A 24,685-nucleotide genomic window follows, 5' to 3' on the forward strand; every position below is an offset into this window, starting at 1 on the left:
AAAGGCAGGTGCTCTATCTTCAACGTAATCAAGGAGGTTTTGATCTTTTTAGTGTCCGACACAAATGCCTAGCATTATATATGGCCACAGCCAAGATGCATATGGACACTGAACTATTGGCACCACAGACAGCGCAGTGGCTTCATTGTTGGGTGCCTCATCTCTGGCCTAACAACAATCCCGCATATGTTCGCTTTCCAAATGTGTGTCCTTCGTATATTTTACAGTTAGCACTCGCATGGTCCACAGTGCCTTTTGAGGATATGCCGGAACATTGGACCCCAAAACTCCTCTATACTGTGTTACTTGCGCCGACTATTCAAAGTGTCATACCCCTATGCCAGCAACGAACACCAGAGCGTAATTGGATGATTATTTGGAAAACAATTCATGCACCATACCTCATGGGACGAGCCACGGACGTTTGGTATGGCATTGTGAATAATCTCGTAGTTACCAACGTACGACTTGCTAAAATAGGCCGCAGTACATCCGAACTTTGTGACTTGTGTTCGCACATAGATACTCTGGAGCATCGCTATACTTCTTGTGTTGACACTCAACCTGTGTGGCAGAGGCTATGCGGCTTTCTCGGACTAATTTGCCGCTGTCCAGCGTCCGCCTTTACATCTACTATTCTCTTCTTCCCTGACTTTCAGTGGTATCCTCCTATGAAACGACGGGCAGTAGTTTGGTTAATTGGTACTACTATTCTTTTTATAGACCAATACAGACCTTATTGTGATCCTCGCCTATATGTAGAGTATCTCAACAGGGTAAGAAAAAAGACTTTCACTCAATCTCAAGAACAACAACTCTTCGCTCGCTTTTTACAGGTAATATTTGACAATTGATTTTTTCTTTGTTATTGTACCATTCAATTTCTTTGTAAATTAACATTGTTCAGTGACAATATCACGTCTACCAAGCATCAATGTGATATGCTAAATAGCTTGGTCATGTAACATGTTTTCCGGAAATAAATTAAAAAAAAGTCGGAGGAGCACGCGGCTAATAATCCAAAGGTTGGTAGTTCTAGTCCACCCTGCGGCACTTTATTTTTACTTGTTGTTTTTTAGATTCACCTTAATGTAAACACATTATACATATAGGCAATTTAATATATTTTGGGGGAGTAATTTTGTGGCCAATTTTTCAAACGTTTTGCACTCGTCTTCCTTCTAAAGAAATGAACTTTCTTCTAATTCTGAATCACTTGTGTCATCAGCACAATAAGTCGTTCTCTCGGTTGTAGTCGTAATCAAGCCTGATATTCAAGAATCCAAGAAGACTTTTACAGAATCCTTAGAAATTTCTTTCTTGATTTTTTTTTTCAGAAGATGATTAAGTTTATCAAAAGCTGTGTCTGGAAGTTGTCTTACTTAGTTGAAATTTCTAGAGTCCAAACAAACCATAAAGTATCTTGCTTCTTGAATTTTGAAGAAATACTCGATATTACCGTAACCAATATTGTGTTGAGTGCTTCGATGTACTATTTGGGTCATTGGTTCAGGAGCAGCTTCATCTTCACATTCATAGGGAATCATTCTTTTCCACCTCCGAAGGCATGTTGTCTACAGGTCAGTAGAAACAAAGAAATCACGTTATAATTCTTCATATTTATTATTGCCCATTCTGCAAATCTTAACCCTGTATTCTTAACAGATTCAGAAACAGCTCCCTGCTCTTTCAGTTGGAACACAGTAGTCTGACCATTCGATACTACTACAATTCACCAGCACCCTGTGTGTGGAGATAGTTTGACAGAGGGGCCGTCACTTGAAATATTTTCAGGAGCACTGTGCTGTCGGAATTGTTTTTAACTTGAAAAGATCTTATATGTATTCTTTCGCTTTTCACCTAGCTTCTAGTTTGATATTTTCTGTATAAGCAATTTTCTTCATTGTTATGGTCCACGCTATGCACAAAGCACTTTTCTGGGTTCGAAAAATGACCAGACCTTTTCTGCAGAATATTTTCCATCATCTTGTTTCCGCAATAACTGCAAGACGCCTTTGTTGACATTTAATCTTCCAAATATCCATTCGCAGAAAATACTCAGGCATAAATATCGTACTATCATTCAGCAGAACAATGACACAGAATCAATGCATCCTTTTCTCAGATCACGTATGACAAGATTGAGTATATGAGCATAACACGACACGTGTAACTCATCATATGTGTTTTGAAAAATCTGAATATTGTCCTTGCGTGTTATTACTTGCGCAAACAGTTGAATTTCCAATACACTTCTTAATATCAAGGTTCAACTTCTGCAGAATCTTCAACAGTAAACCGAAAAGATACTGACCTGTGGTAGATGTGCATTTTACAATGGCACAATTCTTTCTATAACAACAGTTTTAACAACATACCATAAAACAACATAGCACTGGCGTGTTGAATAGTATCTAATAGAACAGAAAACTTTCCAGATTCTGAGACTTCTTTCGAAATATTTTCACTGATAAGTATATTTCCAACATCCAAAACATAATTCGCCATGTTTTTAGAAAGTTATATGACCACCATCCTGCTTACTTCCTCATACAGGACTCAGTTTACTGTTCTCGATGACCTTTTTAAAATTACTCTTATTAAGCGGAAGGTCAAATTTGTTTAATAAAAGAATAATATGCTATCCAAAAAATTTTCATGATCTGTAGCTGTGTCTTCCAGTCTATAGGTAGCTTCATTTCTCCTTCCTTTGTCAGTTAGCAGAACAAAGTATAAGCGTTTATTTCTTAATCTCAAATGCTGAGATATCAAGAATGAGAACTGAGATCACATGAGTATAGTTGTGAGGGTTATTTATATTTGGAAGTCATACATACCATTATCAAAAAAATTATTGATCCATTACTGGATTAAGGTCTTCCCAATACTTTTTTGACAACTATCCAGTTGCGGTTATCTCATGTATGTAAGGTAAGCAGTGCATACCCAAGATAAAACTCACACAACATTATTATTATTTCTTCTTTTTTTTTTAATTATTCCAACCCAAATCGCTCCTTTACTTCCTTCCTTGACATCGGAACTGAACAGTTGTTGTGAAAATAATGGAAAATCCAGACCTGACCATATGCCTGATGAATGAAATAATAATAATAATAATAATAATAATAATAATAATAATAATAATAATAATAATAATAATAATAATAATAATAATATGATCAGGAACACGAGAACAGATTTTATTGAACGTTTCATTATTGTTTGTTTCTTAAGTAAACATGAACAGGTTTAGGGGTCAAAATGAGAGGACGGAATTTTCAAATAGAGGAAATTATGTATAACTCTTAACTCTAGTTAACAAATATGATCCATTATTAGCAACCCCGATTAGAAAATTCTAATGTGTTCATAGATTAACTAATATAATTCAGACCGATGTAATAGAATATGTATCTAATGTGTCGAATTTCATATATAAAAAGAATGAATTAAACCGCTATTGTCTCAGGCGACCTCTAACATTAAAGCCTACAAATTGTTCTTGAATTCAAATGTTAAATGTATTTACAGAAAACAGATAACAAGCTTCATGGGATTGCTTACCTAAAGTAAAATTTCACCATACGCCACTGCAAACATATATCTCGGATAATTCGTATCCAATATATTCGCAGTGCTGCCTAATTTCTTCACATCACCTTGTATTAGGTTACTGTGTAGGTCTCTACTTGTCACTTGTGGTATCCAGTAAAAAATATGTCTTTGTCTATCTTGTATGGTTTGTTTCCTAAGAGATTATATATATATATATATATATATATATATATATATATATATATATATATATATATATATATATATATATATATATATATATATATATATACCAATCAATTCACTCTCTCTCTCTCTAAATATATATAGAATATATATATAGATATATAGATAGATAGATAGATAGATAGAGAGAGAGAGAGAGAGAGAGAGAGAGAGAGAAAGAGAGAGAGAGAGAAAGAGAAAACCGGATGTTAAAAAATTAGAATAGCACAACTGCTCTGGTCTGATGTATTTTGGAAGACTCGTGCTCTCTTACTCGCTGATAAGCGTGTTTAGTGTTGCGAACGTGGCGTACAGAACCTTTAAGAAACTTATTTGTTCAATCTGCAGAATATGCTGTGCACGCTGCACGCACACACACGCATTTTGAGCAACAGCTAAGCCCTGTTGGTGCTATCTGCTCGTTAATAAGCAACCTCAAGATTAAAAGGTATGCTTGATTTTGGTTGATGAGGATGGAATTCAAAAACTTGAGGATACCATTGTCTTGTGAATGTATGAAAGAGTTCGTTGTTCTGTTCCCTGCGGCATTACGCTATTCAATGTTTTCTCTGATTTCGAAATCGGCATCACTAGAACTAGAACTTTTCTGTTCATTTTCTTATTTGACAGCAACCAATCGTACCTTAGGTTGGAAGTACACTAATTTCAAGACTCATGGAAGTGGAACCTTCTTGTTCATTTTCCACTCTGACAGTGACATTTGATGTGGTGGAAGCAGTAATTTCAGCATTCATGAAACTAGAGCTTTCCTGTTCATTTTCCACTCTGACAGTAGTATTCGTGGCAGATGAGGTGGGATCGCTAATTTCAATATGCCTACTGTGTTCAGTCTGTTGGCAGTCAGTAGTTGATACTCTTGTAAGTTTGGAGGCACTAAATAGATATGTGACCTTTCTGCAGGCATCAGCATCTGCTTCTAATAGCTTTGTTTTCTTTCCACAATGCCACATCGAGTTTCACGATTTAAAGCTTCTTGGTCCATTCAGTCCGAAATTTTCTTTTATTTGTTGCATCTTGGGGGCGATTCGTTGGGAGGCGCACCGGGCGCCCCCCGGTAGCCCGCTGGCCCTATACACCTCTGGGCGAGAGACAGCATTCTTGTCGAACTTCTCTTACAATTGCAATCTCCTCTATCAGTTCCTCCCCTGTCCTAACACTTTCTTGTTGATTCATATATAAGTTTCTTATGAATCTCGATGCTTCCATTCCAACCTAATCTTCTTTAGAAATCCCAACAAAAATTCCCAATTCACGCGGTCAAGAGCCTTTTCTAGATCAATAAATACAATGTACATCTCTTTCCCTTTTTCTATAAACTTTTCAGCGATCTCTCTTACCTCTCCTGAACCCGAATTGTTCCTCCTCAACTTTTTCATTTGTTCTTCCATACAACCTTCTGTTCAGAATTCGAAGCAGAATTTTAGCTGCCTGACAAGGGAACCTTCCGAAAATGATAGTTGCAATGAAAGATGTGCCCTATTCCAATTGAAAGAGCTGTAACAGAGATGGTCATTCCCAAAAAATTAACTGCCCATAGCAATAGGTTCAAGAAATATAAGGGGTGGAAGTTCGGGAAACAGCAAAGTTGGACAAGAGGGGGAAAGTGCAAATTCCGCAAAAAAGGGGGACACGGCAAAATACAATGCTGACAAATGATGTATAGAAAGAGACTTGCCACAATAGGGAACAAATGAAGGCCACCAGTGGGGTTAACAGTGTTGCCAGTTGCGATGAAAAGTACATGTTTTGCAAAGAGCACTATATGAACTGAGTGCAATATTCAGTGTCAATCTGTCATGTAGAACATAAGATATGAGTGTATAATCAGTGGTACAATCTAACAAAAGAGAATAGAAAAAACAGAAGTATGAAAAATACGGGAAAGGCGGAGTTGGCCATAATGCGCCACATTTGATCACGAGCTGTGCATATTAGAATGAACAAAACAAGAAGCACCAACTATGCAGGAAACCGACGTCGAAAAAAGTCGAAAAAAAAACGAGTTCCAAAGTTGGCAGCACTGGCCATGAAAATCCAGACAATTCTAATATAGTTAGGCCACTCGCTTCACACAAAGAAAATTTCGGCAACAGGCATTAGCCTCCGCATCATTTGTACATGCTCGTCCACATTGTACGTGCAATTGTTCGATGAGACAATGGTCCAAACCGAAGATACATTTGCAGTGAGCACAGCGGAATACTGCCAATCCGTCACACATGGTACAATGATCGCCTGTGAATGTCTCGAAACAGTACTCTAGAGGTGTCGGAACCTTCGGTCTTTCTATCACATATCCACACCTGTAGAAAGCAAACATAATCAAAGGCTTGATCTACTGTGTGTTGCTGTCTGCAGTACTATCACCGCCTATAAGATATATCCAGAGTGTCCCACCTAACTCTGCGACTGAAATACTTTTAAAGCGAAAAAAATGTGACACATCCAGTTGTGCAGGAATGTACCCATGTCAGCGGGCGACAAACTTCTTTGAGACGCAAGTGCCCCCAAGTCTCCATCATAGGGTCCCAGGGGCCAACTTCAAAATTTCAAATAGCACCATCGGTCGAGTTATATTTCTTTCGATAAATCTTGGAATATGCCACAACGCATATCAGAAATATTTACTATATCGGATTTCAAAATGACCGCCAAAAATATCTGCTCGGTGACAAGAACAACGCGCATTTTTGGCGGCCATTTTGAAACCCGTGCTTCATAAAACAAAATGTTTCTTATAGGCGGTGTTGTATCTATCCAGAGAAATATCATCCGCCCCCTGTTCCCATTTGAAATGTTGCGGTTGACCCCTCGAGCCTTATAATGGGGGCCCTGGGGGACTTGCTTCTTACAAAGTTTTCTTGGCCCTCGACATGAGTACATTCCTGTGCAACTGGATTTGCAACATTTCTTTTCGCTTCCCAGCAATTTGAGATCACAATGTTCGATGCCATGTTAAGACACACACTGAGAAAAATCCATTATCCGGACAGCGGTATATTGTACAAATACAAGGATTCGTTATGTTTACTAAGGAAATCTGTACGGAGCGTACTTTATCCATATACTACACAGGTACTGCCTTTTACCCGCTTAGATATTACATCATTTCGCTGCAGAATGTCTGACATCTAACAATCTTCTGTACTTTACATACATATACGTATGTTAAGTACTTCAGTTATACGTTATATACGTCCATCTGTACGTGAGATCCAGACCGCCTATAGACACTCTTTCTTTCGCCATGGCTGACGTCATTGAACTACCGTCTTTTGCTTGCGAAACGAGGTTGTTACAATCGGAAAAGGAGAGAGGAAGGAAACAAAAACCTGGGTAAGTGCACTAGTTAACTATTACTTTAGTTAAATATTCCATTAATTATATATTCTTTTAGTGTAACTTGCTTTAGTATAGTACTAAGTAAGTAATATAGTTTATGACTACAACTCGTTAATGATTGAGGAGAATGGAATGGGTGAATCTGAATTTTGAGAAATCTTTGAATATTAATGTTTTGAAACATTTTACGTTACAAGGTAGCAAAATGAATGTTATGTGTTTATTCATTCCGTTTTATATGTGACGATTTATTACGTGGTGCAGAGTTACTACAGGACTGCTTAACATAATTGCTAAGAAACCGTTTTCAGCGCGAAAATTCCCTTGTGTAGTGAAGATTTAGGCCGGCATCAATGGCCTTGTTAGCCCGTCACATATGAGGGATGACGTCCCTCGATGAGCACACTATCCGGGTAAAGGAAGGGAAGAAAGGATTGGGGAAGGAAGAAAACGGCCTGGGACCTATATGTTAGGTACCACTCCGGCATTTTCCTGCTGTGAATGAGGAAAACCCAAGGAAATCTCATTCAGGATGGCTGGACTTAAAATCTTTTGATACTTTTTCGACTGAGGAAATCGATCCCCAACGGGATCGAACCCGGGACCGTTCGCACCGAAGGCGAGAGCGTTAGCAACTACGCTACGCGGGGCCACTTGTGTAGTCTAGAAAACTCATTTTTATTAGGATATTTGCATTTTTTTTTTACTTTTAGTTTAACGCCCCATGATTGTACATAAACGTAAGTGAGAAGGTGACGATGAGATACATGATAATGGTGGAATCAAGAAAATGTAAGGAAACTGGAAAGTCTTAAGAATAACCACACCTACAGTGTTCACCAAAAGGCTATTTGTCGGGAGCAGGAATCGAACCAGGGACCTAACAGGTCAGAGGTAAGCGCTCTACTACAGAGCTTTCTTTTGTTTAAAGAACTTGTTTACATTGAAATATATATATTTGACGAAGATATTGATATATTTTACAGCCTCACTGAAATTTAAAAAAAAAGTAGTCAGGGAGAGCTTACTTGTCAGGTTTTTATTTTTTAAATTTAATTTGATTTGATTTCTATTTATTTATTTTTGCTTGTTATGTTCCCTAGTTAATTAATGTTTGGGTTACTGAGAATTAAAACCTTTTTAGTATTATTGTTATGGCATCACTTTGGAACCAAAAAGTTTGAATTTTTTTTTCTTGTGTTTTCATATAGGAAGTTGGTAAGTTTGTGCCTTAGCATTGGTTTGGTTTCTACTGTAGAACGTAATTGAAGGTCATGTTGAGTTGAGTCTTGGCGGGTTTGAGTTCGTGAAGTGTCAGGCACTGATTGTGCCCCTGTCTTCTGTCTGTGATGTTTCCTGGTTTTGGGCAGTGACGTATTTATGTTGAGGAGTACCAACGCAGGCCGCGTAACTACAACACAGCTTCAACACCTACGAGTGCCAGGCGTTTGAATTTCACCCTTCGTTCCGGCGTGACTAATGCAGTATAGTACTAGGTTCAAATTCTATGGCTGGTAAAAACGGTATGGTAAGAAACACAACGTAATAGTTATTAGTTTAATTAGTGTTTCTTCATAGTATTGTTTCACTATTTCTAGAAGGAATTAACTATTAACGAAGTAATGAATAAGCAAAAACACACTTTGATTGACGTTTACGATTTCTCATACTCCATTGAGGATGTTTTGATCCTCAGTTGCGCAAACATCCAGTGTGCGTTTTTTTTTTTTTTTTTTTTAATTTTTTGTTGCTTACACTGCCTTACAGATGAGGGTTATAGTTAAGGAGCCGTACTTCCCATTTAGGGAAGGACGAGAAACGCCATACTTTCAGGAATTATTCATTGACTATCTAGGACAGCGTTTCCCAACCGGTGCGCCGCGGCACACTGGTGTGCCGTGAATGGGCCGCTAGTGTGCCGCGAGGAAGTCGAAGCAAATTATTAATTCTATAGCAATCAAATTGCAAGACGAAGGAAAAATGTATATTTTTATTTCACATTACTATGAACCTCTACTATGAATCTACAACTTTAAGTTTCATACCGTGTTACTTTTCTGTACATTTTTAATGTTGAAAATATATATTGGTTATCATTGTTGTAACTATTATTGCTTCTTTATTGTTGCAGACTATTTTGTAACTTGAAAATTTAAAATAACATTCAATCCTTTCGACAAATTAAATACATTTGTATTTTAAAAGTAAAAAAGATTTGTTTGTTCGTTCGTTATTTAGTGATCTTACTTCTTAGTGAAAGGTTGGATACAGTTTTCGAACAAGAAAGCTTAGTTTTAAAAACCTGAGTCCAATATTTCATTGCAATTGTTTTATATTTTTAAATTAGAATGAAAAATAAGCATAATAATTTACCACGGGGAAAAAAACAGTGATTGAGCTTTCTTCTCTGTGAGAAGGAGATCAATAATCGCAGAAAAAATACTAGTTTTATATTTACAAATAATAATATCTATGAGTGCGCCGCGAGAATTCAAGTTACATCCGTAGTGTGCCGCAAGTTGAAAAAGGTTAGGAAACGCTGATCTAGGATGTTAAAAAGCAGGTAATAGACTGAGTTCTTGCCCTTGTACTTAGGGTGTTTAGGGTGTCATAAGATGTATCCTCGTGCACGGGAGATGAGAAGTACCTGTTCTTAACTATTACCCAGATGGGTTCCCTCGTGGCTAAGTGGTTAGTGTACACGCCTTTGGCGTGGGACACCCGGGTTCGATTCCCGGCCGGAGCTTATGTGGTTCGGATTTCACGTTAATCTGTAAGTCCATGTCTCATACAGCCTTGCTGCTGAAAGGAACGTTAAAATCAACTCAGCACTGCTTTACAGATGCAATTGTTCGATTCCGAGTTTGAATGGAGCTTTTTACGGGCAGGGGGTGACTTTTATATATACAATCCAAGCATTTTAGTTATCAGTCAGTGATGTAATATATATATATATACAGTAATATATACTGTAATATATATATACAGTATATATATATATATTACAAAATTGAAAGTGACTAAGTTTATGACTCTCAATCTCTTAGGGCCGCGGTGGCTCAATGGTAGAGCGTTCACCTCTGGTGCTTGGGGTCCCGGGTTCGATCCCAGCTCCCGCCAAATGAACTTTGTGGTGAACAAACACTGCGTGCGTGGGTTTCCTCGGGATTTTCCCGTTTCCTCCCACTTTCTTCATTCCACCATTTCATTCATTGCTCATCATCACCGTCTCCTTTAGCCTAACCGGCATAGCCGTGAGACATAAAACTCAAAGATTTCATTTCATTTTCATTTCGATTGTAGCTCTCCCCGCAACCAGTGTTGCCAAAATGTTGACAATAAGTTTGCGAAACGAGAGGTGGCGACTCGAATTTTGGGTGAAAAGTTGCTATAAAAAATAATCGAGAAATTCATTGTCTATAAGCATTGTTTTAAAGTTGTAGATGTAAACTAAACAATATGTTCTACTCACTGCCGCAAATCCCGGGGGGGGATGACGGATACATGTCCCCTCCAATCTTGGAACTGAGGGGGAGTTTTCCCCAATAATCCGATTTGAAATGTGTTTTTTGGGAGAAATTTGATGATTTTTGTCCAATTGCTACAAAGGAACGTGAGATAAAATAGACGTCTCCCAGAATAAGCCTCAAATCTGCAGCTTCCCAATGCTGAAGACAACTCTGATACTCCACAACATTGTTTTTCAACTTCATAACTATTTTGGACATCGCAAAATAAAAAGTATGGTAACGGTCTTACCCTTCCCCACCAATGTTGAAGACAGATTTGCGCCGCTGGTTCTACTCACATCTTTGTAAACAGGGCGCAACCAATCCTTGAATTCAGGGATCATTTCAGATTGTTTCGGGTACTTTTGTTCATATTGTGGAGTCAAAATAGTTCCGAAATAATTAACACTACAGTACTTACGTTAAGCAATTTTTTGTAAAAGAAAAACTGCAGAATAATTAAAAGACCCCAAAGAACAAATATAACAAACATCCACATCGCCTTTATTCACGCATCTATAGCTAATCTTTTTGCTATCGGTAAAGATGTATTACGTGTGTCTCTCAACGGAAACTGCGAACTAAAGGACATCAAGTTTGTAGTTCTTCTTCGTTAGAGGACAAGGGCAACATAACAATGCAGGATTGTGGGCCAGTGGGTACGCTGTATTTCCAAACTCTTCATCACTTGCGCTGATTAAAACAAACAAACAGAAAAAAAGAACAAACAGAAGCATTATTAGTTCAAAAACTGTTTTGAACTAATAATGCTTCTCTACAGATGAAAATTTTGTTTGCAGCAAAAAGTCGCTAAATGTATAAGTAGCTGAATCGTCATTTAAAAATCACCCATAAAAGTCTCCAATCGGAAAAATTATTCGTAGGGCGACCATACGTCCCGTTTTGACCGGGACAGTCCCGTTTTAGGGGCGTTTCCCGGCCTTCCCGTCAGTAGATGGAAAAAAGTAGTATTCTCCCATTTTATGTAAATGAAAGAAGTAAATAACAAACCCAGTACCTTTACTCCTTTTAAAAGTATTAATAACAACAAAGAGGCAAAAATTGAACTGAAATTCCCTATATTAAACATACTCTATAGTTCGTAGTACTGCTCGAAAGACAGCAGAGATTTAGCAGTTGGTTGTGTGTTGAACAAACTTCAACGTGTCTTTCCTTTTTCATAAGTACCCGCTCAGTAACAAAGAGAGAGAGAGGGGGAACTCTGATATCAAGGCACCGATAAATGAAATGAAATTAAATTAAATTTTTGAGTTTTACGTCCCACGTTTATGCCGATTAGGCTAAAGGAGACGGTGATGATGAGAGATGAATGAAATGGTGGAATGAAGAAAGTGGGAGGAAACGGGAGAACCCCGAGAAAACCCACGCACACGGTGTTTGTACACCACAAAGTTCACTTGGCGGGAGCAGGGTTTGAACCCGGAACCCCAAGCACCAGAGGTGAACGCTCTACCACTGAGCCACCGCGGCCCCAAGGCACTGGTAAGAACAAAGGTAGATCTAAAAGCCAGAACCTATCCCGTTATTAACTGAAAATTTTATGGTCACCCTACGCTATCGTTGAGGTCGAATTCCCCTGATTTAGTGACTTTTCCCAAAATTGGCAACATTGACCCCCACCGAACAACACCAAGTCATCTGTAGCCTAGCAAGCATAATAGTGGGACGTAAAACTTAAAGATTGTATTTCATTTCGAACAACACCCCCAGAAACCTACTGTTATACCATTCCCAAAACACCCTTTTGTACAATTCTCCCTATTCGAAAAAAATTGTAAATAGCAGGGTTCATACATAAATATGGAACTCAATTTCCCTGAATTTTCCAGGTTTTCCAGGTATTAATTTTGCAATTTCCAGGTCTAGTGGAAGAAACTAATAATACGAGAAGACATAAATTTTAAGAATACTATATTTATATATTTGAGAATGGCCACCCTTCTCCCCAATGAACGATTGCAATTAAATATTGAGTCACAAGAAAATAAATAATCAAAACAAATAAAATTTAAGTTGAAAAATATTAAGTTGAGAAGCCTACTAAGGGAATTAATTAAACACTTTTGTTCCATACTTGAATACATTCAAAATATATAAAAATATTGGGTTGGGAAAGAAAAAAGGGCCCGCGAGATTTTAACTGATTCTTGTAGTACTCGACGACAGAAATCGATTACTGAAAGAATTTTCAAAATCGGCGCAGGCAAATATGGAGAAAATCATATTTTCATGTACCTGTTCAAAATGGGGAAGGAAAAAGGGCCCGCGAGATTTTAACTGATTCTTGTAGTACTCAACGAGAGAAATCGACTAGTGAGGGAATTTTCAAAATCGGCGCAGGCAAGCATGAAGAAAAACCCATTTTCATGTACCGGATCAAAATGGGGAAGAAAAAGGGCCGCGAAATTTTAACTGATTCTTGTAGTACTCAACGAGAGAAATCGACTAGTGAAGAAATTTTCAAAATCGGCGCAGGCAAGCATGAAGAAAAACGCATTTTCATGTACCGGTTCAAAATGGGGAAGAAAAAAGGGCCCGTGCGATTTTAACTGATTCTTGTAGTACTCGTCGAGAGAAATCGATTAGTGAAGGAATTTTCAAAATCGGCGCAGGCAAACATAGAGAAAATGGCATTTTCATGTACCGGTTCAAAATGGGGAAGGAAAAAGGGCCCGCGAGTTTGAACCGTTACGATGTATGTTCACGAATGTGCTCGTCTTCTCAAATTTAGTTAATTACTGTAGCACTGAAACATGTGACGCAGAGTCACATTGTGGATGACTCTGCAATCGGCAACCACTGCACATATACTCCTCCAGTCCCACAGTTTTATTATTTCGATCCATTCCTCACGTGCTAACGGCATGGTTTAACATCTGCAAGAAAGAGGTAAATGTAACGTTCAATTGGCAATAGCTTTTCACCAAATTAAGCTGCATGAAATCTGATTGCATTTTTGACATACTGAGAAAATTCTAGCCCGTGGCCATATGTATCACATATCCCACCAGTTCATAATAAAAATTTTGAACACAAAATTACGGTCGTCCGTGTGATGTACTCCCAAAAGGCCTAATGTGTATCACCCACCTCACATTCAATGAAACCACATCCGTGTAGAATTTAGAAAGGAACTTCTTATGATGTATACAGTATGTCTCAAAAGTTCCCTGACATAGGGTAACTCTGTTATTATCAGAGTTACAGCAAAATGTAAGAGGAAAAATCATATCGAAATATGACGTTTTCAAACTAAAGTGAACACTTTTTTTTTCAAAAAAAATCGGACGAGATATTTGTGCTGTATACTCTTTATGCACCCAAATTTAAATGAAAATGCAACGTTGTCATTTACCTGGACCCACAACATAAGTGAATGAAGTTCCTGTTTGAAACGGGGGCTGGCCATCGAAATGTTAGCGCAAAAGAAAGTAACTTCATTCACTTATGTTGTAGGTCCAGGTAAATGGCAACGTTGCATTTTCATTTCACATTAGGCGCATAAAGAGTGTACAGCGCAAACGAGTCATCCGATTTTAAAAATTCCTTCACTTTAGATTGAAAACATCATATTTGGAGATGCTTTCCTCTCCTACATTTTGTTGTAACTCTGATAATAACAGAGTTACCCTATGTCAGGGGACTTTTGAGACACCCTGTATACCTTATTTAATGTATGTTTTATGTCACTATAACTGTAGTATAATTTAGTTTGTTTAAATTTACAATTTAATATAAGTAGATTCGGATTTACATGCGTAGGATTTTGTATGCATCTAACTAATGAATTCTTTTATATTCATGCTTCACTTAGTGACTTGGCTTTGGACTGCAACTGATTATTGTAACCCATTATTGCTTGAGAAGAAACAAGATATCCGAATCTTCATTTGAAGAAATCAAAGGTCTATTGGAAAGCTGGGGATTACAATCATTAATTTCTACATTTCAAGGTGCGTAAATTATATATTCTGTGTTTCTTGTTAAATTACTATTACTATTATTGGGTTTAGAATCAATCAAGCACTTCATGATATTTTATGGGGATCAAGATGGGTGCCGGATAGATAAGTATTTAAGCGTCAGGTTCTTAATTCTTTTCAATTTAATATTTAATCAATGATTATTTTCTCCCTCGTTATTCGGCCAAATCGTATTCCAAGATCATCAATTTTCATTACTCAATTCTGACCGTCAACCTACATAGCATATTCGTAGGACGTAAAACAAAGATTTCCTGTTATTTTTTTTGTTTCTATCTCTTTCCTCCATAGCTGTGAAAAATAACGCCTTCAGCATCATAAATTTGTATGCTACTTGCGCCTTCAGTCGTCTACTCTTCGGTGGCTCAGTGGTAGAGCGTTCACCTCCGGTGCAGGGGGTCCCTGGTTCGATCCCAGCTCGCGCCGTGTGGACTTTGTGGTGGACAAACACCGTGCTCGTGGGTTTTCTCGGGGTTCTCCCATTTCCTGCCACTTTCTTTATTCCACCATTTCAGTCATTTCTCATTATCACCGTCTCCTTTAGCCTAACCAGCATAACCGTGGGACGTTAAAGATTTCATTTTTTATTAATCTCAGTATTTTATAGTGTATTCTTAAGCTTAAGGTGATGTATAATTAAATTTTGAATTCAGTTAACTTATTTTATTTCTCAGATTGTTTTTAAAATGAATGTACAAACGTTTATTTTCATTCTTGAGTGTTTAAAGTGATGTATAGTTATTAAACATAGTATTTAATATTGTACTCTTAACGTGAAAGTGATATACAGTTAACTTTTGAATTCAGTTAACATTTTTCTTTCTGAAATTGCTTTAAAAAGTATGTAAAAACGTTTCTATTTTCTTTCTTGAGTGCTAAAAGTGATGCAAAGTTATTAAGCTTACTACTTTATATTGTATTCTTAACCCTAAACTGATACACAGTGCGTTTTTGAATAAATTATATCAAGTTATTTGAGTGACGAATACTGGTAGAAAATCCTGACTACTACTGGAACATTTTGATTTTAAGGTGACGACTACTGGTGCAAGGATTTTAAAATATTGTTTTTCCTTCAACGGCTACTCCTTTTTGAATTCTGACTATATGGTCATTATAGGAAGGATCAGTGAGTCCTTCCAACTATGGTACAGCTCCGACAGATTCACGATGCTCAGAGAAGAGACAAAATAGTATGTTTTCAACCTTAAAGTGAGAACCATTGGCGTTTTTACCCTGCTATACAAAAGTAAGTGAGTACTCCAATGGGGTTCCAATGCGGTACCTAATTTCTGCATTTTAGATATTTGGAAATACATGTCTCTAAAATGTAAACAACTGATTTTTTTTTTTTTTTTAACTGAAAACTGCAACTCGGTAAGCCTTATGGATACCGAGATATGGGAAAATAAAGAGCGATACTATAGGTATGTGGGACTTGCATACTTGACGCTAGAATTCGGAAATTGAATTAAAATATGACTAACGGCTATCAAGATGTTGTCAAATAAAGGGAGGACCAACACAGTTAAGGGGTTTTAGTGTTAGATACTAAAATTTCCGAAATCGGTCATAGAAAGTTAATAAACACCAGTAGCAATTTCATCTTAAAGTAATTAGATATCTTCAGGGGGTGTTAGAACATCATGGAGTCTACCAAAATTAAATTTTAAAAGCTTTTGAAAATATAATCTGACATTTGTAAACAATATTTGAAATATGTGTTTACCCAAAACTTCCAGCTAGTACATCTAACATCTGGAGAAACACTGAAATAAAAGCGTATGAGATCTTGAAATTTCGGAAACAATTATTGGTCGCAACAAAATTAAATCAGATGGGTACTTCTATGGGTTAAATGAGTACCTTAGTACAATTTCGATCGAAAATTTAGTTCAGTCCTAGGTTTTCTTCAGGCAATTCCAAGGGTTCATCGAGCTGTGCAAAAGAATGAAAAGTCGCTGTCAATATCTAAGATAGTCGAGAAGATATAAGGAATTATATATTTTATGACGTAAAAATAGATCTTTATGGATTTGTACTTTTGGGTCTTTCCCATAAGAAAAAAATTCAGGAAACTACTGTATATACCTTAATAGACAATTCAATGGACGGGGATACAGTAGCTTAGTGGTAGGGTTTTTAACTAGTCTTCTTTTGCAGAAACTATTGGAGTTTTCACTTATCCCATAGAGATACGATCATACTTAACTCCCTATTTCATTTTAAAATTAAATAAAAGGAAATATTTCAGTGTAGCGACCCACGATTATGCATTTTAGTCTCAGGGAGATTACGATTAAAGCAAGTGAATGTTGTTGACAGAATTGATGGAATACAAAGGTGGGAGGAGAGGTAGTACCCCTAGAAAACCCACGAATACGATGTCCACTACAAACTGACGGCCGCGGATCGAACCACGAACCCAATACACCAGAGGTAAGCACTCTACCACTAAGCCACCGTGCTCCCGCCCATTTAATTTTCTATTAAGGTATATACGGTTGTTTTCTGAAATTTCTTCTTACAGCAAAGACTCAAAAGTACAAATCCATGTGGGTCTCTATTTTTACGACGTCATAAAATAATTTCTTATATCTCGCTTGCTATATTAGATATTGACAAAAAATGTTCACTTATTTCAGAGCCCGATGAACGCTTGGAATTGTCCAAAGAAAATTTAGAGCTGAATTAATCTTTCGATCGAAATTGTACTGACAAGTCTGAGGTAGTCACTTAACCCATAGAAGTACCATCTTATTTAACTTTTGTTAGGATCAATAATTGTTTTCTGAAATTTCAAGATCTAATACGCTTTTATTGTATGGTGTCTCTCTAGCTGCTAGATGTACTAGCTGGAAATTTTAGGTAAATACATATTTCTAATACTCTTTACAAATGTCAAAATATATTTTCCAAAGCTTTTAAAATTTAACCTTGGTAGACCCCATGATGTTCTTAAACTCCATGGAAGTACCTAATTACTTTAAGATGAAATTGCTACTGATGCTTATTAACTTTCCATGACCGGTTTCGGAAACTTTACCACCTAACACGAAAATCCCATAACTGTATGGATCCTCCCTTTATTTGACAATATCTTGATAGTCATATTTTAATTAATTTTCTAAATTGTACTGTCTAATATGCAAGCTCCACGTACCTATGGTGTCGCTTTTTATTTCACCATATTTCGGTAACTGTTAGGCGTACCGACTTGCAGTTTCGGCAAACACACACCTCTAACGTTCTTTAAAACGTTATTAAGACATATTTTAGAATATTTAGAAATGAGAGTTCTGCGAATATCATGGTACCCGAAAAGCCCCATCAGGGCGTGTGTGTAGTGTATTTAATTGAAATTACTTTTGAGGTTGTTGTAAGCCCTCGTAATTACATTTCCGAAACTGCACCATCTAGTACTCAAACCCCACACTTCTATGGTGTCGCTCTTTATCTTCCCATATCTCAATATCCATAAGGCTTACCGAGTTGAGGTTTTCGGTAAACAGATGTCAGTTCCTTACATTTTAGAGACATACATTTCCATATATCTAAAAAAATACAGACATTAGATACCCCATGGTACCCCGAACACCATTGGGGTACCCACTTACTTTTGAATAGTAATACATTTTGAGTTGTTATTCAGCATCAATAAACACTTCGTAATTTTTCTATGTGCAACCTAAAAGTCCATACCTAACCGAACAGATTTTGTCCATTTAATCTCAAAAATGTTAAGATACTTTGTATTGTTAAGTACAACCAAGTTGAGCACACCGAATGTAACATTTTAAATGTTTTCTGATTTTTGTTTCAGGTATTTCGTGCATCAAACCAGGATTCTGCTTGAAAGACAGTGAAAAGAAGTAGTGTAGGTTGTGGCTAAAAGTACGTCCTTTCTGAAGACAGACCCAATTGTACTTACATTCTTTTGTACGAACATATAACCCTAATAAAGATACTGTACTACAAATTATTTCTTTCTTCCATAAATTAGAATAAAATATTGTCTCTGTTTAAAGAAAATGTTTGTTACTGTTAAGTCATTTCAACTCTTTTTCTCTGTAATAAGAACATTATCTTTCGCAATATTTTTTTATCTTCGTGCTATTAACGTTTGAATGAAGTAAAATTCTATACGAAGCACTATTATTTCAGACATGCATTAATAACTAATGTATTGTTCTGTATGTAAGACAATGTGTATACTGAACATGTCTAGCAAAGGTGTTGTTTTAATACAGAATCTGTAACTCAGCTTTTCAGTAGTCAACTTTATTGGGAATCCGAAGAAAGAAGTAAAAAAAAAAAAAAAAAAAAAAAAAAGTTCGACTTACCAACGTATATGTGTTCGAATTCTGGACTAATCCAAATTATCCAGAGAAATCATATATTTTTTGTTGCAATTTCAGATGTATCCTTTATCCAAGTCGTATGAAACGGAGACTTCATACATCGCTATACTTTGTATGAACTATGTTCCGTATTTACTTAATCACTTTGTAACTTTCTCTAGTGTTGACAAGGCCGCAGGTGTCAATCGAATAGTTTAGTGTTTCACTCATGTCACCTTGTGACTAAGGTACGTCCTGTCGGTATATATATATGGTACTGGGTTCAAGTAGCGATAAAATACATTTTTAGCATTAAACAAATGCAAAAGTCTACACGAAATGAGATACCATGATCTCTGACTTACGGATAACACCATGAACTAATGGTACTGAGTGTGATTGAGTTTACTAGTTACTATCTGGCTAAAATCAGTGTTCCTTTAGCTATAGTTCTTTTCGTGCTCTGAATTGCAAAGTTTGAAATAACAGTTTTAAATTATTGTATATATATATATAATATCTTCCGAGTAATTCTGAGAATCATTGCTCTTTCTTTAAGCAATGTATGAGACTGTTAATCCGCTCGTTGCTTAAAATGTTGCACTAAGAAGGATGCACCCACGAAAATCCAAATTTGCAGAATGTCTAGAGCAGGGAAGGATAAATATGTTTAGTCGATGGCTGCACAACGCCTCCACTGTCACCACGTTGTCGCACAGCGAATACGGCGGACGTTTAAGAGTATTCTGCACTTACTATTAGGTATCGGCCTGGGAACTTTGGCGCAGCTACCCAGCCTCCTTCTTGGTGTTGCATTTTTATGGCGAGTACTGAGTAGAAATTATCTTGTGAGCGAACACGTTTTCAGCTGACACCATACTTTTAATTGTTGCGACATTAAAAAAAAAAAAAAAAAAACATACCTGTTAATTAAAATGTACAGAGAAGTTGTTTGAGTTTGAATATAGGATTGTATATGGCTGTGCATTTTGCATTATTATTAAAGTGCTGGAACTAACTAACAACAAAGCATATGATAAATTCTTACAGTAATATATCACATATTGATTTACTCTGTATGAAAACGAAAATAGTTTAACATATGGTTAACCTCCTTTGTGCCCATAATTTTAAAATTAACGCTTGTGTCACTTTTCAACACTTGGCTTTGCAGTAGCTTCCCAACGAATTAGCAGGAAATCCAAACTTATAGGACACCCTGCAGGTAAATACATTTCTTTGGACACTTTCACTGCTCCAAACTAAGATTGTTAATTTTATTATTATTGGCACAAAGGAGATCAAACATATTTTAAGCTATTTAGTTTTCATACAGAGTAAAACAATATTTGACAACATTACAGTAAGAATGTATCATGCATTTTGCAGTATGTTGCAGCACTTTAATAATGGTGCACTATACGTACAATCTAGATCCTGCATATGTCCAATCCATATATTACAAGAAGGCAATACGTATGCGATACAGGTAAAATCCGTATATTTCATATGGACAACCTATTAGCTATATACATCCAATCCATACATTACATATGGCCAACCTGTACGCGACATACGTATAATCTATATGCTGCATGCATACAGTCTGTAAGCTACATATGTGCACTCTGTATGGTGCATATGGATATTCTGTATGCTGTATCTGGACAAGCTGTGTGCGACATAAGGAAAATCTGTATAATACATACGTACAATACGTATACTGTATCTAGTCGTACGTACGGGGCACAAGTACAATATAGATGCTGTCTTGGGGTTGAACGAAAGAAACATACGTAAAGAACGTATATTGCATACTTCTTGAAATTATGCTCCGTCCTGATAGTCAGTGTGTGTCGTCATTATTAACCCACATGCTACATACGATCCTGACGTCACAAAGCTAGATATCACCTCCGTATATATTTGTTACTGCAGATGACGTCACACGAATGACGTCATTGCACTTATGCAGACAGTGCGTATAATACATACTTTTTCAGCTATACGTTTGCTGCAGGATGTTATATACGGTTGTACGTTAAGTCCAGAAACTACAGGAATTACGAATGTAACCTACGTTTTTAAGTATGCCACCTACATTTTTTTTTCTCAGTGCAACATATATTTGTATCGGCTATTTTGAAAAACATGTTTCATATAACAAATGTTTCCTATAGGTGTTGTTGCACATTCCATGATATATCAAGAGAGTTACCACTCGGTCCCTGTTGCCATTTGAAAGTTTGAAGTTGGCTCCTGGGGCCCTATTATGGGGATCCTGGGGGCACTTGCCTCTCACAGACTTTTATCACCCCCTGACATTGATACATTCCTGCACAACTGGATCCGTCACATTTTTGTTCGTTTCGCAAATCTTCCAGGTCACAAAGTTTGGTGGGACACCTTGTATATTCCCACATACGACCCAACCATGACATAATGCTCACTACTTCTATTATCGGTTTATGGCTCAACCCAACCATTTCATGTTCCCCGACTTGACATTGCCTCAATCACTCTAGCATTGATGCATTCCGAGTGATGCCTGTTGCCGGAATTTTCTTTTTGTGAAGCGAGTGGCCTAACTATATTAGACTTGTCTGGATGTTCATGGTCAATGTTACCAACTTTGGAACTCGTTTTTCTTTTCGACTCTAGGGACGTCGGTTTCCTGCATAGTCGGTGCTTCTTGTTTTGTTCATTCTAATATGCACAGCCCGGCCATATCTTATGTTCTACATGACAGGTTGACACTGAATATTGCACTCACTTCATATAGTGTTCTTTGCAAAACATATACTTTTCATTGCAGTTGGCAACACGGTTAACCCCACTGGTGGCCTTCATTTGTTCCCTATTGTGGCAAGTCTCTTTCTATACATCACTTGTCAGCATTGTATTTTGCCGTGCCCCCCTTTTTGGCGGAATTTGCACTTTTCTCCCTTGTCCAAACTTGCTGTTTCCCAAACTTCCACCCCTTATATTTCTTGAACCTATTGCTACGGGCAGCTAATTTTTTGGGAATGCTCATCTCTGTTACAGCTCTTTCAATTGGCATAGGCCACATCTTTCATGCAACTATCATTTTCGGAAGGTTCCCTTGTGAGATATGAGACTAATAGTTCTATAATCTTCACATCTATTTGGGTTCGATTTCTTAGCCATCGGTATCATGATCATCTTCAGGAAGTCTTTTGGCCACGCTCCTGGGATTGCACAGTCGAAACAATTCTTTCGTGCCCTTGTCTCCCATATTCTTAGTGAATTCAATTGGTATATTACCTGTCCTGGTTGCCTTTCCATTCTTAATCTCAAATATAACTTTTTCAAACTCATCCCGAAGAATACTAAATCCTTTATCATCCTCGCCTACTTCATTTTTTACTTAAACATCCAGAGGAAAATATTACATGGAAATTCGGTGTGACCGTAAATACTTAATACTTAATACCGGTAAAGTTATGAATACTTTAAAATATCAAACAATACTTTCAACAAAGTGGATATTTATCTAGGACCAACATTGAGACCAAAACTTCATCCACGAAAAAATTAATCTCAAAGGAAGAAGGAATTAGGATTATTATTCAGTTCAAATTCTTTGTTTTCACGAATTCTGTCGAATAATTTAAAGTTTAAAATATATCAAACTACGTATAATTACGTTTGATGTACTGTATGGTTACGAAACATGGTCGCTTACTTTCAGGACACAACACAAACTGAAAGTATTCGAAAATAAAATATAAAGGTGAAAATTCTAACTTAAAAGTGACAGAAATACTAAAACTTCATAACAAGGAACGGCACAGTTCAGGCCAGAAACTTCATCACGAGAAACGGTTTCCCCAATATTGAATGGACATTAAGTCAAGAAAGTTCAGGAGGGCAGGTCATGTAATCAGGATGGAATAAATAATAAATGTTTTCAAAATTATAACTAGGAATCCAATCGGCAAAATACAAACATAAAGACCTAGGCGCAGATAGGAGGACAAAATAAAGATGAGTCTCGCAGAAATAGAAATACAAAGTTAGCGGATTCAGTTGGCTACGGAGAGATGACAATGGAGAACTTTTGTGAATGCGGCGTTTAACCTCCGGTAGGCCACAGAAATAGTTATTCTGTTGGAACATATCTGGTGTAGTAAAAAGTAATCCATTATTTTGGCATGACATTGAAGGCTTGAGTTACCATAGTTAGAATGATCCGATTTAGGTCACATACGCGCCGTTTTGTTCGATAACGTGTTGCCATTTGGAAGGTAATATCATGATGTCTCTCTCATAGAAACCCTTGTCCCTAGCGGCAAAAAATTGAGACAGTCGATTTTCACAAGCCTCTCTTGAAGCGACTTTTTCACCAGCAAACATGCTCGCCATGGAGAGGAACAGATGGTAATCACTCGGTACCAGGTCCGGACTATAAGGTGGATGAATAAGAACCTCCCAACCAAGCTCTCGGAGCTTCTGGCGAGTCACTATCGATGTGAGTGGCCTGGCGTTGTCCTGGTGGAACACAATGCCTCTCCTATTGGCCAAAGCTGGCCGCTTCTGGTCGATTAATGTCTTCAGACGGTCTAATTGTTGACAGTACAGTTCCGAGTTAAGGGTTTGGCCGTAGGGGAGCAGCTGATAGTAGATAATTCCCTGCTAATCCCACTAAACACACAGCAAAACCTGCCTGGCCGTCAATCCTGGTTTGGGCACCGTTTGCGCCGGCTCACCGCGCTTCGACCACGAACGTTTTCGCGTGACGTTGTCGTAAGTGATCCACTTTTCATCGCCAGTCACCAACCACTTTAGAAATGGGTCGATTTTGTTGCGATTTCGGCCCATGAGGTTTTTTGCGTTAACTCGTGTGGCACCCACATATCAAGCTTCTTTTTGTATCCAGACTTACGCAAATTGTTCCACACGGTTTTTTGTGCAATGTTTAGCTCTTGGGCAATCGACACAGTGCTTACGTGACGGTCGGACGCGACAATGTCCATGATATTATCGGCATTTTCGACACTTGGCCTTCCAGTGCGTGGTGCATCTTTGACGTCAAAATTACTGGAACGTAATCGACGAAACCAAAATTGCGCGTGATTGGCTGTTACAGTATCAGGACCATAAACACTATTCACATTTGCAGCCGCCTGACTTGTGATTTCGCCTTTATCGAAGAAAAACTGTAAAATATAGCGTATTTTCTCTTTGCTAATGTCCATTTTGAGTCGCGCTCTCACAATACTGAGTCAACTCATCACAACTATCTGAACAGTGCTTGTAGTACGTTGAACCTGATCGGACTTATACAACGCGAGATACAGATCACTGAAGCCATCTATTGGCCAAATAATGGATTACTTTTTACTACACCAGATATTAGTTACTTATATACTATATGAAACAGTACATTGTCAAGTAGCAGATTATATCTGTTGTTTGTTTTCGCTTAATGATGAAACACTTTTAAAGTGATACACATACTCCTGACAGTGATGCAAATACTGCTAACAGCGACGCACATATTTCTAACAGTAATACACATATTCTAACAGTGACGCATATACTCTTAACAGTAATACACATATTCTAACAGTGACGCATATACTCTTAACAGTGATACACATCCTCTAACAGTGACGCACATACTCCTAACAGTGATACACATACTCTAACAGTGACACATATA

General features: G+C 37.4%; 1 protein-coding gene across 1 annotated transcript; it reads right to left on the reverse strand.

Annotated features, from left to right (window-relative positions):
- Positions 1 to 23,804: 23,804 nt before the first annotated feature.
- On the reverse strand, positions 23,805 to 24,218 carry LOC145692469 (histone-lysine N-methyltransferase SETMAR-like). The gene has a single exon (XM_081767775.1). The coding sequence runs from the start codon at positions 24,216 to 24,218 to the stop codon at positions 23,805 to 23,807; it is 414 nt and encodes a 137-aa protein (XP_081623901.1).
- Positions 24,219 to 24,685: the final 467 nt, after the last annotated feature.

Source organism: Thermobia domestica, chromosome 8 (genome assembly GCF_964235325.1).
Source record: "Thermobia domestica chromosome 8, izTheDome1.hap1.1, whole genome shotgun sequence".
NCBI classification, from domain to species: Eukaryota; Metazoa; Arthropoda; class Insecta; order Zygentoma; family Lepismatidae; genus Thermobia; species Thermobia domestica.

What these genes read in the sequence shown, in the direction of transcription:
- LOC145692469 (XM_081767775.1), bottom strand. Translation starts at nt 24,218, where the DNA reads ATGGACATTAGCAAAGAGAAAATACGCTATATTTTACAGTTTTTCTTC.